General features: G+C 43.7%; 1 protein-coding gene across 1 annotated transcript; it reads left to right on the plus strand.

Moving 5' to 3' along the window:
• Positions 1-3658: 3658 nt before the first annotated feature.
• PDZK1IP1 (PDZK1 interacting protein 1) lies at positions 3659-19653 on the plus strand. The gene is made up of 4 exons (XM_073593591.1): positions 3659-3848; positions 9634-9754; positions 14355-14435; positions 16469-19653. Exons 1-4 carry the CDS (start codon positions 3785-3787, stop codon positions 16548-16550), a joined length of 348 nt encoding a protein of 115 aa, XP_073449692.1. The 5' UTR covers positions 3659-3784; the 3' UTR covers positions 16551-19653.
• Positions 19654-19979: the final 326 nt, after the last annotated feature.

The raw sequence follows: 19979 nt of genomic DNA on the forward strand, positions 1-19979 counted from the left end.
GAAAAAGGTAGGAATCTGCAACAATTTTTTTTTTTAAAACCCTGCAATGTACATCGGTCATCCATAGAGGATTTCTTTTTTTTTTTTTTTCTCAAAAAATAAAAAAAGTGAAAAATATACAAGAACCTCTGCACAATACATGTGCTTTTTTCCTCCATACTTTAGCCCTTTAACCCCTTCTGCTGGCTGTACACATAGGTGGCACCACAGAGGTGGGTAGAATTCTGTGCTGCTCCAAATATACATCTCTGCTTTGCACTCCATAGCACGCCTCAAACACTGTGATTCCTTTCAGTGGCAGCTCCCAGTCACAGAATATTGATCACTTAAGCTGCCAAATATTTTTTGAAAATGATACAATATACAGTGCCTTGAAAAAGTATTCATACCCCTTGAAATTTTCCACATTTTGTCATGTTACATCCAAAAATTTAAATGTATTTTATTGGGATTTTATGTGATAGACCAACACAATGAGGCACATAATTGTGAAGTGAAAATGATAAATGGTTTTCAATTTTTTTTACAATTAAATATGTGAAAAGTGTGGCGTGTATTTGTATTCAGCCCCCCTGAGTCAATACTTTGTAGAACCGCCTTTCACTGCAATTACAGCTCCAAGTCTTTTTGGGGATGTCTCTACCAGCTTTGCAAATCTAGAGAGTCATATTTTTGCCCATTCTTTGCAAAATAGCTCAAGCTCTGTCAGATTGGATGGAGAGCATGGTGTGTTCAGGGTGATGTGCAGTGTTAAATTTCCGCCACCCATAGCGTTTTGCTTTTAGGCCAAAAAGTTCAATTTTGGTTACAACTGACCAGAGCACCTTCCTTCACATGTTTGCTGTGTTCTCCACATGGCTTCTCACAAACGGGACTTCTTATGGCTTTCTTTCAACAATGGCTTTCTTCTTGCCACTCTTCCATACAGACCAGATTGGTGGGGTGCACAACTAATAGTTGTCCTGTGGACAGTTTCTCCCACCTGAGCTGTGGATCTCTGCAGCTCCTCCAGAGTTACCATGGGCCTCTTGGCTGCTACTCTGATTAATACTCTCCTTGCCCGGCCTGTCAGTTTAGGTGGACGACCATGTCTTGGTAGGTTTGCAGTTGTGCCATACTCTTTCCATTTTCGAATGATGAATTGAACAGTGCTCTGTGAGATGTTTAAAGCTTGGGATATTTTTTTTATACTCTAATGCCCTGTATAGACGATAGGATTTTCCTGTAACAAAACCGTGGATTTTTTTCCGAAGGATGTTGGCTCAAACTTGTCTTGCATACACACGGTCACACAAAATGTTGTCGGAAATTCCGAACGTCAACAACGCGGTGACGTACAACACGTACGACGAGCCGAGAAAAATGAAGTTCAATGGCCAGTGCGTCTCTTCTGCTGGATTCCCAGCATGCGTGGAATTTTGTGCGTCGGAATTGTGTACACACGCTCGGAATTTCCGACAACAAGTTTTGTTGTCAGAAAATTTGAGAACCTGCTCTCAAACATTTGTTGGCGGAAATTCCGACAACAAATGTTCTATGGAGCCTACACACGGTCAGACTTTCCGACAACAAGCCCACATCCAACATTTGTTGTCGGAAAATCCTATCGTGTGTACAGGGCATTACCCTGCTTTAACCACTAAGCCACCGCCCACCGTCATATGACGGCGGGACGAGGCTTCTGTTGTTCTGGGAGGACGTCATATGACGTCCTCGCCCTCCCGAGCCACTAGGGGGCGCGAGCGCGTGCCCGCTGCGTCGCTCGGGACCCGGTGCGCGTGCCCGGTGGCCGCGATGTCCGCCGGGCACCTGCGATTGCCGGGTAACAGAGCAGGAGCGTGGATCTGTGCATGTAAACACAGATCCACGTCCTGTCAGAGAGGAGAGGAGACCGATGGCGTGTCCCTTGTACATAGGGACAGCGATCGGTCACCTCCCCCAGTCAGTCCCCTCCCCCCACAGTTAGAATCACCTCCTTAGGTCATACATTAACCCCTCGAGCACCCCCTAGTGTTAACCCCTTCCCTGCCAGTCACATTTACACAGTAATCAATGCAATTTTATAGCATTGATCGCTGTATAAATGTGAATGGTCCCAAAAATGTGTCAAAAGTGTCCGATGTGTCCGCCGCAATATCGCAGTCACAATAAAAATTGCAGATCGCCGCCATTACTAGTAAAAAATAAATAAATAATAAAAATGCTATAAATCTATCCCCTATTTTGTAGACGCTATAACTTTTGCGCAAACCAATCAATATACGCTTATCGCAATTTTTTTTTACCAAAAATATGTAGCAGAATACATATCGGCCTAAACTGAGGAAAAAATTTGTTAAAAAAAATTGGATATTTAATATAGCAAAAAGTAAAAAATATTGTGTTTTTTCAAAATTGTCCCTCTTCTTTTGTTTATAGCGCAATAAATAAAAACCGCAGAGGTGATCAAATACCACCAAAAGAAAGCTCTATTTGTGGGGAAAAAATGATACAAATTTAATTAGGGTGCAGTGTAACATGACCGCGCAATTGTCATTCAAAGTGCGACAGCGCTGAAAACTGAAAAATGGCTTGGGCAGGAAGGGGGTGTAAGTGCCCTGTATTGAGGTGGTTAAACTTCTCCACAACTTTATCCCTGACCTGTCTGGTGTGTTCCTTGGCCTTCATGATGCTGTGTATGAGATTAAATGACACACAGGTGGACTCTATTGGCTAATTAGGTGACTTCTGAAGGCAATTGGTTCCACTAGATTTTAGTTAGGGGTATCAGAGAATACAAATGCACGCCACACTTTTCACATATTTACTTTTACAAAATTTGGAAAACCATTTATCATTTTCCTTCTGCTTCACACTTATGTGCCACTTTGTGTTGGTCTATTACATAAAAATCCCAATAGAATACATTTAAGTTTTTGGTTGTAACATGACAAAATGTGGAAAATTTCAAGCGGTATGAATACTTTTTCGATGGCACTGTACCAGTCCGGAGTAAAAACGTTTACAGTTGATGCCCAGCAAAATATTAAGACCCAAGATAAATTTAAAATTTAATAAAAGTCATTTATTTAATTAAATATTTTTTATTATTTTATATCATTTTTTTAATATTATTTTATAATGTTTTTGTACAGAAGGAAGCACCTTCGGTCGGGGGGGGGGGGCAGGGCAATTGCTCCTTTTGCCTCCTTACAAATCAAACAAAGTTCTCAGCCCTGCTCCTCTGCTGGACTACAAAACACCTTCCCCTTATGTTACGAGGATGAGGAGATGTCCTGTACTTCAGCAGAGAAGGACTGTGCAGGGATTTTGTTGCAGCAAAGACAACATTTTCATCATCAACCCCACCTGGGGAGCATGAACATTGTCGATGTGCAGATGTGTTGAGCAATGTTTTAGATCACCAGCACAGGGTCTAATAACCCCAGCTGCAGAACACATAATAAAAATATAAAAAAAAGGACACCCACATCTCTTATGTTTTAAGCAACCTGACTGTATTACAACAATACAAATGGAGGCATCAATTAATAAGGTTGTGTCCTCAATTGTTCCAGCTGGTTTAGTCTTAATCCAGCCCTTTATTTCCTTTTACCTGTCATTGCTAAATTCTCTATAGATATGAGTGCTAGGCTCCTCCCAAAAGCCAAGAGGTAAGAGGTGTTTCCAAATTACAGACAGGTTTACCATTAACTGCTCTGGAATTCTTCCTGGTTTTCGAGTTCTGTATTGATGTGATTCTAATTTCCCTATCCACACAGGAGAAGGTACACTCTGGAAGACCATGCTGTCCCTAAAGCTTGCCTTTCTCCTCCTGCTCTCCCTGGGGCACGTTTACTGCCAGTCGGGTAAGTCCTATTTAGGTATATCATTGGCAATTTATTATTTTTCTGTTTAATTACAGCTGCAAAGTTTATTATGTGACTTTTATTAGACTATAACTTGTCTGTTTTACCTTTTTAACAGCTGATTTATTGTGCTAAATAATTTTGTCATTTTGAATCATTTTGTGCTAAACTTATCTAACCAAATTCTGAAAAAAATCTTAAGGAGGGAGAGGAACCAATAATTAAGAAAAAAACAAATTGCGGTTGTTTTTTGTTGCTGCCATCACAAAGTATACCTTTACCTTCTTTCCTTGCGATGGACAGTAGGTAGTAAGTTGATGGAGCACTGGACCCAGGGCAGGGACAAGGGGTGGGCAGGAGGGACAGCTGCCCTGGGTACTGTGGTATCATGTGAGGTTGGTTGAGGGCACTGCAAGGAGGTTGGGGAGAGCATTTGTAATGGGATGGGGAATTGGGGGGGGGGGGGGGGCAGGGGATATGAATTGTTCTAGGAGGGGAAATTTTGGGAGTGGTGATTTGAGGGGATTTGTGTTGGGAGTAGAGTTGCCACCTCATCCCTTTAAACCCAAATACATATGAATTACATAGGTTCTAAAGCTAATTTAATGAAGATAAGGCACCAAGTGACCTCCTTAAGCAGCCACAGAACCTGTAATCCAGAACATGTAATTATTATGTGTTCAGTTTTAAAGGGATGAGGTGGCAACCCTAGCTGGGAGAAGGTTTGTGCTGGGAGGGGGAATTGTGCTAGAAAAGGTAAAATGGTAGGGGGGATGGGATTTGTGCTAGTGGGGATTATTTTTTCTTTGGGGGGGGGGGGGGAGATTTGTGCTAGCATGGATGATTGTGGGTATTTGTGCTAGGAAGGGAAATTTTAGGGGGGAGACACCATAAAGGATACAGCACTTACAAAGGCTACCAAAGAAAAAAGGAAATTTGGGGGTGAAATGTGCTAGGAAGGGGAATTTGAGAGAATTTGAGGGGGGAGGGGATTCATGCTCATAGGAGAATTTTTTCAGGCATAGAGGATTTGTACTAGGAGGGGAGAATTTTTTTCAGGGGTGGGGGCGGGTTCGGATTGTGCTAGGGGCATATAGGGAATGAGAAACTGTGAGCTGGGGGGGTTGGGCAAAGATTTGCGCTGGGAAGGGGATTTCAGTAGGATGCAAATTTTATATTGGAATGAGGGTAGATTTATGCTTAGGGGGTAAGCATGCAGATTAGTGGTTTTTTTTTTTTGGGGGGGGGGGTGCATTTTTGCTGACACATAATGCTCATACCTCTTGGGGGGGGGGGGGGATGGCAGGGCGCAATTTTGCATGTTCGCCCTAGGCTCTATTCTAGATGACTTTGTCCCGGCATTGACTGGACCCAGAATGTGAAGGGAAGTGATGATTTCCGGAGGCAGCTGGATGCCAACTGGGGTATTCCAGGAGGTTTCCGGAGTAGTCAAAGGGCTCATCTATACAACCAACACCATTTGCCAGGGGTGAAAAGCAGTCCACGGGAAATCACTTTTCAGAGGTGGTGAGGATGAGACATATCGCTGTTTTAACTCTTTAAATGCCGCACAAGCATTTTATGTGGTTTTGGCACAACCTTACACACTTAAATGGGATGCATGCCACATGCTGTTTGATTTTGGCCATGCCATGTGTACATCCCTGAGTGGCTGCATGCCCTTCTTTAGGTAGGTAGGTAGGTGGGTGGGTGGGCAGTAAAACCTTCTTTTACCACCCTCAGGCCACCCATGTGAACAAACCCAAAGGGCTGGTTCACACCAGTCCTTGCATTGCAGCGCAGCATCTGGTGTACAGTGCGATCTGACTGAGATCAGAGCTGCGATGATGCCCTGTGCTCAGCAGATCTTCCCTTTTTTTTTTTTTTTAAAACAAACTTGAGATGTCACACAGACCTCTCATAAAGTTCAAGTAGCAGCCGCACGGTGCAAGGCAGTGGATTGCCTCCCACTGCCCTTGTGCTGAAAAAAAGTACCGCATGCAGCACATTGTACCTGCACACCATCGTAATGTAGTGGTGTGAACTGGGCACAAAGGAGACAAGGCATTTTGCCTTGTCCATGTGATCGAACGTCGCCGGAATAGCCGCCCAACACAGTCCCACCGCATCTGGTGTCAATCTACTCACAGAGATGTAGAAGGACTGAGAGCACAGAAACCGTGTAAGAGGTGGCGTCCGAAATAAGCATAAATGTATATTTTTTGTTAGAACTTGTCCAACCTTCTTACTGTTATCGGCATATAAACCCTGATGAAGGTATGTTGAGCCTCTGAAACGTGTTGGCTTTTGTGTGACCACCTTACTGGACTTAGTTTCTGCAGAGCTCTCGTTCTTTCTACTTCTTCTCCTTGCAAAGGGAGAGCAGAAGAGTTTTTGGTGCAGAACTTTTTTACCCATGCCCATTCACCCAGTCTGATGTCCTATGAGATGAAGTCATTGTTCAGCTGACAATCTTCCACCGACTCCTTAAGATTTTCAATTGAATTGAGTGCCGACAGAGCCAACCATGACTCAAATTATTCCCCATTCAACGGGAATCGGACAAAATTCAATGTGTATAGCCAGCTTAGATGGAAATACTCTGGGCTCTGAAATCCCAACTCTGTAAAAATGTTCCATTTATGGCCAACAAGAGATTCCTGAGACCTATCTTCTTCCTGAACTAGGAGTATTCGGGGAGGATTCAGTTGGAAACTGATCTTGTAAAGAAATGTGAAAAATTCTACAGGACATTTAGAACGGGAGTCTCGAGTAAACAGAATCAGTTGTGTAACAAGGCAGACAAAGGCATCATTGTTCCCTATTCTTTGCCAAAGCAGTTGAATGTGGATGTATACGCATGTTGAGATTTATTCATTTTTTTTTTTTTGTGCTTGGATGGATATATATATAGAATAATAAAAGGGCCAATATACATCGTTTTCCTGAAGAAAATACTGCTGAAGACTCCCTCCAGTGCCGGTCATGTGATCAGACGCCTAGGGGAGGATGAAGCTGAGATTCAGACAAAGCAGAAAGAGAGCACCAACTTGTATACTGGTAGATCTGCAGAGGAATAGCTCCCTGAGAGTGTGACTTCCCCCCAATGAGTTGTACATTAATCCAGCATCATAGGTTGCAGCTCCCCCCCCCCCCCGAATGTAGACAACTGCCACTCCTGCCTATCCTCAACCTGGCCCTGAGTCAAGGAAGGGTACAACTATGACTTACATAAATATGAGTCAGTTCAATGTTTGTTTGAAAAAGGCTAAAAGTGCAATGCTCACTTCTGTTACTCGGGGGAGGAGACATACAACCATTCTTTCCTCTTATTGGATGCACAACTCCAACCTCTGAAGTCCTGGTGTTCAATATGCTGCCTGGGGGCCACATGCAGCCTTTTGCCACTTTTTGTGTCGGGGACCCTGCAGACACTAATTCTGTGTTTCCCTTTTGCTCTGTTATGGTAATGATGTCTAGCAGCCTCTTGTATCATGTCTACAGTCTCTGACCATCTCCTGTATCATGTCTGCCATCTCTGACCAGCTCTTGAGTCATGTCTGCCGTCTCTGACCATCTCTTGTATGATGTCTGCCGTCTCTGACCATCTCTTATATCATGTCTGCCGTCTCTGACCATCTCTTATATCATGTCTGCCATCTCTGACCATCTCTTGTGTCATGTCTGCAGTCTCTGACCATCTCTTGTATCATGTCTGCCATCTCTGACCATCTCTTGAGTCATGTCTGCAGTCTCTGACCAGCTCTTATATCATGTCTGCAGTCCCTGACCATCCGTCTCTGACCATCTCTTGAGTCATGTCTGCCGTCTCTGACCATCTCTTGAGTCATGTCTGCCGTCTCTGACCATCTCTTGAGTCATGTCTGCCGTCTCTGACCATCTCCTGCGCCATAAAAAAGCAGCACTAAATAGTCCCAATTGATGTATGTAGATCAGGGATATGCAATTAGCGGACCTCCAGCTGTTGCAAAACTACAAGTCCCATCATGCCTCTGGCTCTGGGTGTCATGCTTGTGGCTGTCAAAGTCTTGCTATGCCTCATGGGACTTGAAGTTCTGCAACAGCTGGAGGTCCGCTAATTGCATATCCCTGATGTAGATCATTGATTAAACAGCATAGATAATGTAGTTCCGTATATGAGGATAATATGAGAAGATCCTTCTCTCATTGCCACCACAGTGATTCACATCAATTAAGTGCACTGCCACCTTAAGAAAAACTTGCTTACCAGACAGCAAGCAGAACAGGCGTGTGGATATATCCCAGCCAGATGCTCATTTGGAGTGTTGGCCACAGGACACTTAGCAACTGTGGAGTCCATTCATGTCTCATTCAGAAGAGGACCCAGAAAGAAAAACTGGCCATAGTGTAATATTGTCTCATTTTATTAGATAGAAAAAAGTATTGCACTTACATTTTTTAAATTCGCATGGATAAAGAGCTGGCCGGCTAAGAACAAGCGTCCATCCTCCGGGTTACGAACAGCGTGGTGACGTCAACACATACCCTCCTCCCATCGCGTTTCGTCATAAGGTGACGTCGTCTTGGGGAATGTCCTGTGTCATGTCTGCCGTCTCTGACCATCTCCTATATCATGTCTGCAGGCTGACCATCTCCTGTCTCATGTCTGCACTCTCTGACCATCTCTTTTACCATGCCAATCTGCTGTTACTGATAATGAATATTCACTGAATTTTGGTGACGTTTGGTGGGGGTGTCACTCTTAAACCCACCATAAGAAGTGAGTTGACCACCACTGATTTAAAGTTCCAGTGTCTATTTTCTGGAGTCTGCAGAGTCCCCCCCCCCCCCGCCTTCTCCACAGCTCTGCCCCCTGCACAGGCTTTGTACACCACAGCACAGCACAGCAATGCTGTCACTGCTACCTCTACAAAGTAATATCTGGGTTTTCTAAAGACATCAGGTGCACAGAATGTGAATGTATATTTTTGTGCCTATTGAAGAATAATTCAGATTTCAGTTTTGCACAGTTGTACAGGCTTCTCTCTGAAATTACTTACTCTGATTTGACTGCACACTGTAAGCTTCACTATGTGCATTAGAAGCTGCAGTCAGACAGCGTCCCCTCATTTCCTGGCTGGATGAGGTCCATCATCATCTAGCCCTTTGCTTCCCCAACCCTACTGTCCCTGGCCTGCCTAAAGGCTGAATGAAAAAAAATCTTAGAGTGTATTGCCAGCTTAAATATAATAGGTCAGGTATTTATTACCTCTTATAGTTTACAGGGCCCCCACTGACAATGTCATCTGCTTTCCTCTCCAGAAGGACGGAGCCATCTTTGTTATTCCATTATCCACCTGGATTGTGATACGGGCTCGCAGATGACACAATCAAGTAATTCCTGGCGCCTGTGCAGTTCTTGGCTGTGTTCTCAAATGTCTGACACAGATCAGCCCCTGCTGCAGCCTCTCACCTTCTGACTTGCTGCAAAGCTGTCATCTCATACCTGTGGCCTGCTAAAATGTGGTCAAAACATCTTTGCATTGGGATCTCCTGCTCAGTTGTAGTGAAGGAAAGGTTATTTTAGGACGGGGTGGGGGGGGGGGGGGCACAAGGGAAAAGTGTACAAGTCAAAGAAATCATATTACAACATCTATATTAGGTTAACAGAAACCTGCTGGATCCTAGTGGGGCAGCCAGGTGCAGAGCATTACAGCCAGGATGAAAATCAGAGAGTGTTTTCACAACCTGTTTTCATTATTGCCAGTAATACCTTAACAGCCTGTAAATGGTTGCTTTACAGGAGGAAATAAAGAGGTGAGGACGATTCCTCAGTGGGGCAACGGCCTCATAGCAGTGACAGTCTTCCTCTTCCTTGTCCTCGTCTTCTATTTGGCCAACATATTTTGGAAAAAAAGATCAAAGTAAGTTGTTTTGTCTCGATTTCAGCTTAAAAAAACAAAAACGTTTCATGCACAAATGAAATACACATACACTATATTGTCAAAAGTATTGAGTTGGCCCCTCCTTTGCAGCTATAACAGCTTAAACTCTTCTGGGAAGGCCGTCCACAAGGTTTAGGAGTGTGTCTATGAGAATGTTTGACCATTCTTCCAGAAGTGCATTTGTGAGGTCAGGCATTGATGTTGGACAAGAAGGCCTGGCTCGCATTCTCAGCTCTAGGTGTTCTATTGGGTTGAGGTCAGGACTCTGTACAGGCCAGCCAAGTTCCTCCACCCCAAACTCGCTCATCCATGTCTTTATGGACCTTGCTTTGTGCACTGGTGCGCAGTCATGTTGGAACAGGAAGGGGCCATCCCCAAACTGTTCCCACAAAGTTGGGAGCATGAAATTGTCCAAAATGTCTTGGTATTCTGACGCCTTAAGAGTTCCCTTCTCTGGAACTAAGGGGCCAAGCCCAACTCCTGAAAAACAACCCCACATCATAATCCTCCCTCCACCAAATGATTTGGACCTGTGCACAAAGCAAGGTCCATAAAGACATGGATGAGCGAGTTCGGGGTGGAAGAAATTGACTGGCCTGCACAGAGTCCTGACCTCAACCTGATAGAACACCTTTGGGATGAATTAGAAAAGAGACTAAGAGCCAAGCCTTCTCGTCCACATCAGTGCCTGACCTTACAAATGCGCTTCTGGAACGATGGTCAAACATTCCCATAGACACACTCCTAAACCTTGTGGACAACCTTCCCAGAAGAGCTGAAGCTGTTATAGCTGCAAAGGGTGGGCCAACTCAATATTGAACCCTACGGACTAAGACTGGGATCCCATTTGTGTGTGTGTAAAGGCAGGCTTCCAATTCTTTTGACAACATAGTGTATGTTGTACCTGCATAGTGTTGTAACTCTGTCCTTCCGGTCCTAAGATTTACAAAGCTCTGCTACACAGCACAGTCCTGTCTGACAAACCAAGAGACCTGATTTTTTTTTTCAGTAGTTATGTAGCATCTACAGGTCTCCCGCATTTTGTAACTGGACAGTTAAAGGAGAAGCAGCACACCAATGAGCTCATCTCTCCACTCTCCCCTCCTATCAGCATGCTTCTTGCACTATAGCACACCTGGCTAGCTCCTTCTACAGCTTCCTTTCCCATCTGAGCTCTGCTGTATAGTAGACTAGAAGAAGCTGAAGAAGCTGATACCATGTCAAATCCAATGTACTTGTACTGCTTGCCGTATCCTTTTGAATGATATTATTATTATCATACAGGATTTATATAGTGCTGACAATTTTACGCAGCGCTTTACAGCAAAAGGGCAGACAGTACAATACAGCCGGAATCGGAGAGCCCTGCTTGTACAATTTAAGATATGTTAATGAATAGAGAGCTGTATCAATTTCTGCCTTTTTATATCTGTTGGAAGCTGAACTCTGCAAAAAATGGCAAAAAAACAATAACCCCAATAATCCAAACCAATAATCATTTGTTAAAGAAGATACCCAAATAGTCTTAACAATAGCTGAGGGCGGGGCCACCCGGTGGCGTAAACGGGTGACCCCGCCCTCCAGTGATGCCACGGGGGCTTCCCCGTGGCACCAGTGGGGGGTGGGGTCACCCGTTTACATCACCAGGTGGCCCCGCCCTCAGCTATATAAGAACTGTCACAGAGAAGAAGCGTCAGTCGGCGGGAGCCTCCCATGGAGGCGGAACGGTTTTCGTCTTTTTTTTTTTTTTTTTTTCTTTTTCAGTCCGTCAGGCAGCGTGAATTTACATCACGGGACATTTTTCTTTTTTAATGAAGGACTTGTCCCAAGCTGTCTCTTGTCATTTTTTTTTTTTTTTACCATTTTTGACACTTGTTTTTGTGAAATGGTAGGGGTACAACGTACCCCATTACCAATTCACATGGGGGGGAGGCCGGGATCTGGGGGTCCCCTTGTTAAAGGGGGCTCCCAGATTCCGATAAGCCCCCCGCCCGCAGACCAGGTAAGGGTTATGGGGATGAGGCCCTTGTCCCTATCAACATGGGGACAAGGTGCTTGGGGGTCAGACCCCAAAGCGCCCTCAGTCATGTTGAGGGCATGTGGCCTGGTACGGTTCAGGAGGGGGGGAGAGTGATCTCTCGTCCCCCCTCTTTTCCTGCGGCCTGCCAGGTTGTGTGCTCGGATAAGGATCTGGTATAGATTTTGGGGGGACCCCTACACCATTTTTTTTTCTAAATTTGGCGCAGGGTTCCCCTTAATTTCCATATCAGACCTGAAGGGCCTGGTATGGATTTTAGTGGGGCCCCCCACACAATTTTTTTTTTTTTTTTCTAGTTTTGGTTTGGGGTTCCCCCTAATATTCATACCAGACTCAAAGGGCCTGGTAATGGACTGGGGGGATCCCATGCTTTTTTCAATGAGTTGTATCTATATTGCCAAGACCAGACAATTCATTACAGCCGTGATCAGCTTTGAATGATAATTTTTCCTTTTAGAAATGTCATTTTGCTGTGGTACTGTTCTAAACACGGGAAAATGCGCCACTTTACAGGCATACTATAGACACCCCCCAGGCACGATATTTAAAGGAATATTTCATTTTTATTGTTTCACTTTAAGCATTAAAAAAAATCACTGCTCCCAAAAAAAACGGCCGTTTAAAAAAAAAAAAAAGTTACATTGATACATGTCACCTGGGGCAGGACCCGGGTCCCCAAATACTTTTTATGACAATAACTTACATATAAGCCTTTAAAATTAGCACTTTTGATTTTTCATTTTAGTGACCCATAGACTTCAACGGTAATCCGGCGGCTTTCGAATTTGCTGTGAACACCCGATGTTCGAGTCGAACATCGGGCTCATCCCTACTCTCCATCCAAACTGACAGAGCTTGAGCTATTTTGCAAAGAAGAATGGGCAAAAATGTCACTCTCTAGATGTGCAAAGCTGGTAGAGACATCCCCAAAAAGACTTGCAGTGAAAGGGGGTTCTACAAAGTATTGACTCAGGGGGGCTGAATACAAATGCCCCCCACACTTTTCACATATTTATTTGTAAAACATTTTGAAAACCATTTATCATTTTCCTTCCACTTCACAATTACGTGTCACTTTGTGTTGGTCTATCACATAAAATCCCAATAAAATACATTTACGTTATTTGGTTGTAACATGACAAAATGTGGAAAATTTTATGGGGTATGAATACTTTTTCAAGGCACTGTATATGTAAGACACTTCCAAATATTTGTGCAGTCAGTATCATATTATTCATTCATTAGCAGTGAAGTTTGCAAGGAGTGTTCCTTTCAGCTAATTGCTTGCAACATAGAAAAACAAAGGCTTACGTGAGCCATGCATAGTTTACTTTAGATTGGAATAGAAGGATTGTGTAATGTAAAGGTACTTGTACAATGCAAAGTGGTTACACTGACACAGGCACACCCCACCCTCATAACTCCTATCTGTCTTCACTAGCCGGCCTGCATCTGTAAATGAATTCTAACTGAGGGCAGAGGACACCTTGTTGGGTAAAAAGAATCTCACGGACCACAGATCATTGATGTAACATGCTGTCCGAAAAAAAGAAAAAAAAAAAAAGAGGATGCCATTGTTGGCCTTCTCCTGAAAATACTAGTTATCTGGCTATTATGCTTATCCAGGGGTGTGCCGCTAATAAGGAAAAGTGAGGTGACCGTCTCAGGGAGCACTTGTTGGGGGTCAGCACGGGCAGGGCTGCTGTTGGAAATCACAGGGCCCCATACAGCCTACCTGACAGCCCCCCCCCAAACCAGAAGTGACTGAGGGCATAGATTTATCAGTCCCTTTCTTAGAAGCCTCAGCACAGTTTACTATGCTTCAGTGATGAATGGACAAAGGTGTGATTGGTAACAATCACTCTCTGTGTTCATTCTGGAAAGGAGGCGGCCAATAAATGATATATTTACCGACCCCTTCTCCTGCTCTCCATCCTGAGACATCCCCTTGTGTGCCCACAGTAGCTGCCATAGGAGAGAAGCCTGTAGCACTGCGAAGGAAAGGGGTACACAGGGGGCCCGGACAGCAGATGGAAGGAGTGCATGTGCTAGAACCACTCCCCTGCAGTGCAGCCGGATGGAGAAGCTGGCAGCATTACCCGGGAAGGCAGAAGAGGATCGGTGTCTGCAATAAGACAGTACAGCCGTCCCTCCTACTCAGCAGGTGACTGAGCCCCCCTTTTGAACGTATGCGGTCCGGGCCTAGTACAGGAGAGCTGGCTGTACTGCCTTATCAGCAACCTTGAGCATGGGGACTGAAGTGTCTATACCAGACACTCTGTTCTCACTGCAGCTGAGTATACAAAGCAGTGTAATTTGGGGTGGTTCGTTGGATGCTGGTGGATGGGCCACATAGCATTATTGGTTGCTATGGTGCAGGCAGCTGCCTGAACCATAACAACCAATGATGCTGTACAACCACTTTAATATACATTGATTCAAACCACTGTCAAGTACTGGGAAGTCATTTGTCATCTAATATCTTCTGCAGATGGCAGCTCTTTGTTCTGAATGGCGTATGTGTATTTTGTTTTTCTCTAGGTCTAATCTAGAGTCAGTCTCTATGGGAAAATTTGATGATGGGGCTATTCTCAATGGCAGCGCTGGGCTTTATATTACAAGGTAAGTGTAGAAATCTTTTACTATATTTTAAAGCTGAACTGCAGGCACAATAACTTCCATTTAAACCTATTCCTTAATAACCACAAGGGATATAAGTCTGTGGGTAGATGCAGCGGCAGTAAACGCTCAGTCCACTTGCAGAAAACAGAACTGTATTGAAATTGAAGTTCAGTAATGCACAACAAACCCAGCAGGAAGACAACCGACTGGGAGCATTCACAGGAGACAGCGATAAGTAGGTCTAATGCCGCGTACACATGAGCGGACTTTACGGCAGACTTTGCCCGGCGGACGGGATTTGGTCGGACAATTCGATCGTGTGTGGGCTCCAGCGGACTTTGTTTTCTCAAAAGTTGGACGGACTTAGATTTGAAACATGTTTTAAATTAATCCGTCGAAATCGAGTCTGTATACTAGTTCGACGGACAAAAAGCCACGCTAGGGCAGCTATTGGCTACTGGCTATGAACTTCCTTGTTTTAGTCCGGTCGTACGTCATCACGTACGAATTCGACGGACTTTGGTGGATTGTGTGTAGGCAAGTCCGTTCATTCAGAAAGTCCGTCGAAAAGTCCGCCGAGCAAAGTCTGCTCGTGTGTACGCGGCATTAGACCCCATACACGCTATTTGATTTTCTTCAGATTTACCAAAACCATGTAGTGCATGGGCCTGCCTGATTGCATACATATTGAAACTCTAATGCCCTGTACACACGATCGGACATCCTGACAACAAAATTGATCAGATTTTTTCCAACGGATGTTGGTTCAAACTTGTCTTGCATACCCACGGTCACACAAAGTCGGAAATTCCGAACGTCAAGAATGCGGTGACGTGCAACATGTACGCCGAGCCGAGAAAAATTCAGTTCAACAGCCAGTGTGGCTCTTCTGCTTGATTCCGAGCATGCACGGCACTTTGTGCGTCAGAATTGTGTACACACGTTCGGAATTTCCAACAACGGATTTTGTCATTGGAAAATTTTAGATCCAGCTCTCAAACTTTGTGTGTCGGAAATTCCGATGGAAAAAGTCCGATGGAGCCTACACACAGTCGGAATTTCCAACAACATGCTCCGATCGCAAAGTCCGATCATGTGTACAGGGCATTAAGGTTTGACCTCATGTTATATGGTTTTGGTAAATCTGAAGACAAAAATCTGCAGAAAATCTAATAGTGTGTATGGGGCCGTAGGAGTTCCGGCAGCGTCTGTCTTGAGGGGCGGAATGCGGCCTGGCCGGTCTGTAACCATGCGGGGAGGCTTACAGGAAGGATGTTATGTTCCTTTACTTTCCCTACTCATCTGGACCTCTCCCTGACATCAAGCACTGTCCCTGACTCTAGCCAAATGCAAAATGAGCACCAAACCCCGAAGCCAGGGTCTTAAATAGGCTCTTCCTGACCCAGTATGGACGCCAAAGTCACATGGGGTGCCAGCATCCAATCAGATGATGCCTCTCTGTGACCGAGGAGATCATAGAGGAACTAGTTTCCTCTTGACTTCCTCCCCCTCCACCTGCATTGCTGCTGCAGATGAGCACCACCTGCAGTGGAGAAAATAGACTGCATCTGCCTCGAAGTCCACTTCGTGTGCAGCAAACACTTTTTGCATGCCCAGTTATTACCTTGTGAAAGTAGCAGTGACCTCATCACTGTACAGTACATAGCCTTTACAAAGAACTAAGCTATGGGAGGGACCCCACTCTATGCTGACTGTAGAAAGCTACAGGAGGGGCAGAGACCAGACCAGTAGCTCTGCACAAGGAGAGAGGGCAGGCCAGGACTCCAGTGGCCGATCATCGGTCTCCATTACCCAGGCAAGGCACTGTGAAGGATCATGTAACAGCGGACTCCAGTTAGCAAATAAAGGTCTTGGGGATTGTTTAAAAAATACTTAGTATAGGCAGGTGGTGATTATGGACTGGGTGAGGGTGGGGTTTTTACCTAGAAGTAGACTTGTTACTAAACTGATAAGAGTATCTTCTAGCAAAGAGCCCGTTCTTCATATTCTGATGATTTTACAATTTATTTCAGATCCAGTGATGATGAACAAGTTCAGCATGCTTATGAAAATCCAGTAAAAATCACAGATAATGAACTTTCTACACCTATGTAACCAAGGCTCGGTATTGCCCATCATGTTATCATGAAATAAAGACTTTTCACCATGAAAGGAGACATAATTATCGAATAAATAGAATCAAACACCTCATCCCTCAAGATGCAGTTAGAACATATTCCTATGGATGGATTCTGCTGTATCACTCATGAGTCCTGGCGTTATGTCTTGATCCAACAAAAGTACCTATCCTAACTATTATGGAAATTCTGCATCTAGATCAGCCTTTCTCAACCTTTTTAACATGGAGGAACCCTTGAAATAACTTTCTAGACTCTGGGAACCCATATTAAAAAATACTATATCTACAGCTCATAGTACATTAGCAGAATGGTCACTGGAAACAATGCTCCTTATATTGGGGGTCACTGGGAAGAATCTCCATTTACAGATAGCTAAAAAAAAAGATCAATAGTGTGAGTGCTTACTTATCCTAGAGGCAGAAATTGCTCAAAGTATCCACTAATGCTGGGGGACAATTTTTGCACAGTATGTTTTTGTAATTTAACAATTCAATAACATAGTACTTTTTATATAGATCCAAACCACGACTTTTTGTCACTTGAATAACCAGTTTTTTTACCCGGATAGTCTGTCTACTTGGGTGTCCCTATTGTGTGCAGTTGATGCTTGTGACAACACCATATAAGTGAGTGGTAAATTGGGTGAATATACTTATATGTTTTATTTATAACTCCTAGCAACCTCTGGAGAACCCTAGGGTTCCATGGTTGGTAATGGCTGAATTAGACCACATCACATGACTATCGGGTCTGGTTTAATTACAATTTTACTAAATATATAATCAAAGGGACCATTACCTCATTTGGATCCCCTGAATTAAAGCTGCAGCCTTCCAAGATCTGTGAAGTTTTGGTAGAGAAAGTAATGAAATACCCTTCCACAATTCAGGAATAACTTTACAGGCAATGTTTGCGGTGTGTGTTATTGGTTTATGCTATTTTAAATGTTTTACCAGTACACAGGTCTTGCTGTTCTAAAGTGAAACTTTAGAAAAACTTTTTTTTTGCTTTGGGATATAATACAATGGACACTGTGCTATTAGTCTAGGAAATCAAAGCTGCTAGCACCACAATTGGCAAACTATTGTGTTACAGTAAATTTTAGTACAAGTGCTGCTCTATGTAAATATGATAAGTGCTTATCACTGTCAATCTAGGTGAACCATATACATAAATGTGCTTAATCTAAATAAAAAACATTGACAAATACTTAGTACATTCTCCATAAAGTGCAACGTGCATATGAAAATAAAAAGTGATGTTTGGCTATTATAGTCCAAATGTAATTAGTCCACTTAATAGTTTGATGTATTATTTGAATTTGACATGAATATCCATGTACAAGTCACTAAGAAGTGACTGGCTGCCACCAAAAGAGGGTAAATACGCTTACCAGAGCTCATGGACTCGGATACCAGCTGTACTGAGTCAAATTAGCTGATATAGACATATATCTCCAGAGGGATGATCCATGGGGCAGCTCCAGGAGTCTTGCACCTTATCACTATGCCAGGGGCACCACTCTCTTGGTTACATCATTCGATCCGAACATCCATGAAAACAAAACATCTCCACATAGTGTAAAACCGCAATTATGGTATTTTATTCAAAACGTGCAGAACACTTACATCAGATATGATGTTACAACGCTTATCAAATCATCCAGCAAGTATGAACACAGAAGACCTGTAGTATGCAATGGCCTTGATAGGACTCGAACCAACGTGTTTCGTCTACTTGGACATCATCTGGGCCTCCTCTCAGATGTGCTGCAGGACTTGGGTCCCAAGAGATCTGCACATGTGGCAGTTTTCCCTCAGCTATCTGTACATGCACAGGGTTTCCCATGCAGGTGTAATCGGAAAGTCCAAAATATTCCCTGTCTTTGCACATGTGTGGTAAATCGTAAATGCGCGGTGTGTTCTCAGATGTGCCGGTGGACCCTGCCAGGACCTGAAGGTATAAGAGGGCAGTAATCTACCCCCCCCCCCCATCACCACCACCGCTCCCTTTAAAACAAAAAAAATGTTGTGGCCTCTGTTATTGTATATTATGTATCTGTTATAATACATAGAAAAAAAAAGTAAAAAAATCAAATTCCTTCATCAGTTTAGGCCAATATGTATTCTTCTACATATTTTTTGTAAAAAAAATCCCAATTAGCGTATATTGATTGGTTTGCACAAAAGTTATACCGTCTACAAACTATGGGATAGATTTATGGACTTTTCTTTTTTTTTTTTTTTTTTTAATTATTTTAACTGGTAATGGCTGTGAGCAGCTATTTTTAGCGGGACTGCGACATTGCGATGGACAAATCTGACAATAAGTGACAATTTTAGGGGACCAGTGACACCAATACAGTGATCTGTACTAAAAAAAATGCACTGTTACTGTATAAATGACAATCGCAGGGAAGGGGTTAACATCAGGGGCGATCAAAGGGTAAAGTGTGTTCCCTGGGAGTGTTTTCTAACTGTGTGGGGGATGGACTGATAGGAAGAACACAGAGATCTGTGTTCCTGCTTACAAAGAACAGAAGATCTCTGTGTACTACCCTGTCAGAAAGGGGATCTGCCTTGTTTACATAGACAGATCCCCGTTCTGTCTCTCTGTGGAGCGATCGTGGGTGGCCAGCGGACATCGGTTCCACCAGCCCCGCTGATTGGCTCCCTCTCCGTGCAGTAGGCGTGCCCACAGTATCCATTGCACGAAATGACGTACAGGTACATTGTCTCGCGCAATAGTGCCGCCCCGCCGCAGTATATATGAGGTGGGCGGTCTTTAAGTGGTTAAATACAGTATGCAGAATGATTGCGTTCTATTGCTCTGGCAACTCAAGTCTGTCTGCCAGGACTGATTGAAAACAAAAAAAACCCCATGTATGGCTGAAAAACAACTACCTGCTAGAGAGAATCTGAAGGACTGGGATAAAATAATAAAGATAGGGTACGGCAAATAGGTTAATATGTTTTGAAAACTGAAAAATTACAAATACAAAGTACTATACAAACTATGGCCAAATGTTTGTGGACACCTGACCATTACACCTATTTTTGCTTGTTAGTCATCCTATTCCAAAACCATGGGCATTAATGTGGAGCCCCCCTCCTTTGCAGCTTTAATCGTCTCCAGTCTTCTATTATCGCACAGGAACTACGCACACTGACATGCAAAATATTATTTTTTCATTATTTAGGTTGCCAGCAGGAACATATTCTAGTCTGATGCCTTTTGCGCTAGAAACAGGATTCTCTCAAGCATTCTTTGAGAAAGTCCTGTGCCTAGCAGGTAACATAGTTACATAGTAGGTGAGGTTGAAAAAAGACACAAGTCCATCAAGTCCAACCTATGTGTGTGATTATATGTCAGTATTACATTGTATATCCCTGTATGTTGTAGT

Source organism: Aquarana catesbeiana, linkage group LG07 (genome assembly GCF_042186555.1).
Source record: "Aquarana catesbeiana isolate 2022-GZ linkage group LG07, ASM4218655v1, whole genome shotgun sequence".
In the NCBI taxonomy this organism is placed as follows: Eukaryota; Metazoa; Chordata; class Amphibia; order Anura; family Ranidae; genus Aquarana; species Aquarana catesbeiana.

Bases quoted from the DNA above. Each gene is read 5' to 3' on its own strand.
- PDZK1IP1 (XM_073593591.1), top strand. From the start codon at position 3,785: ATGCTGTCCCTAAAGCTTGCCTTTCTCCTCCTGCTCTCCCTGGGGCAC. The intron at 3,849-9,633 runs GTAAGTCCTATT...GTTGCTTTACAG, and splicing joins GCACGTTTACTGCCAGTCGG to GAGGAAATAAAGAGGTGAGG. The intron at 14,436-16,468 runs GTAAGTGTAGAA...AATTTATTTCAG, and splicing joins GCTGGGCTTTATATTACAAG to ATCCAGTGATGATGAACAAG.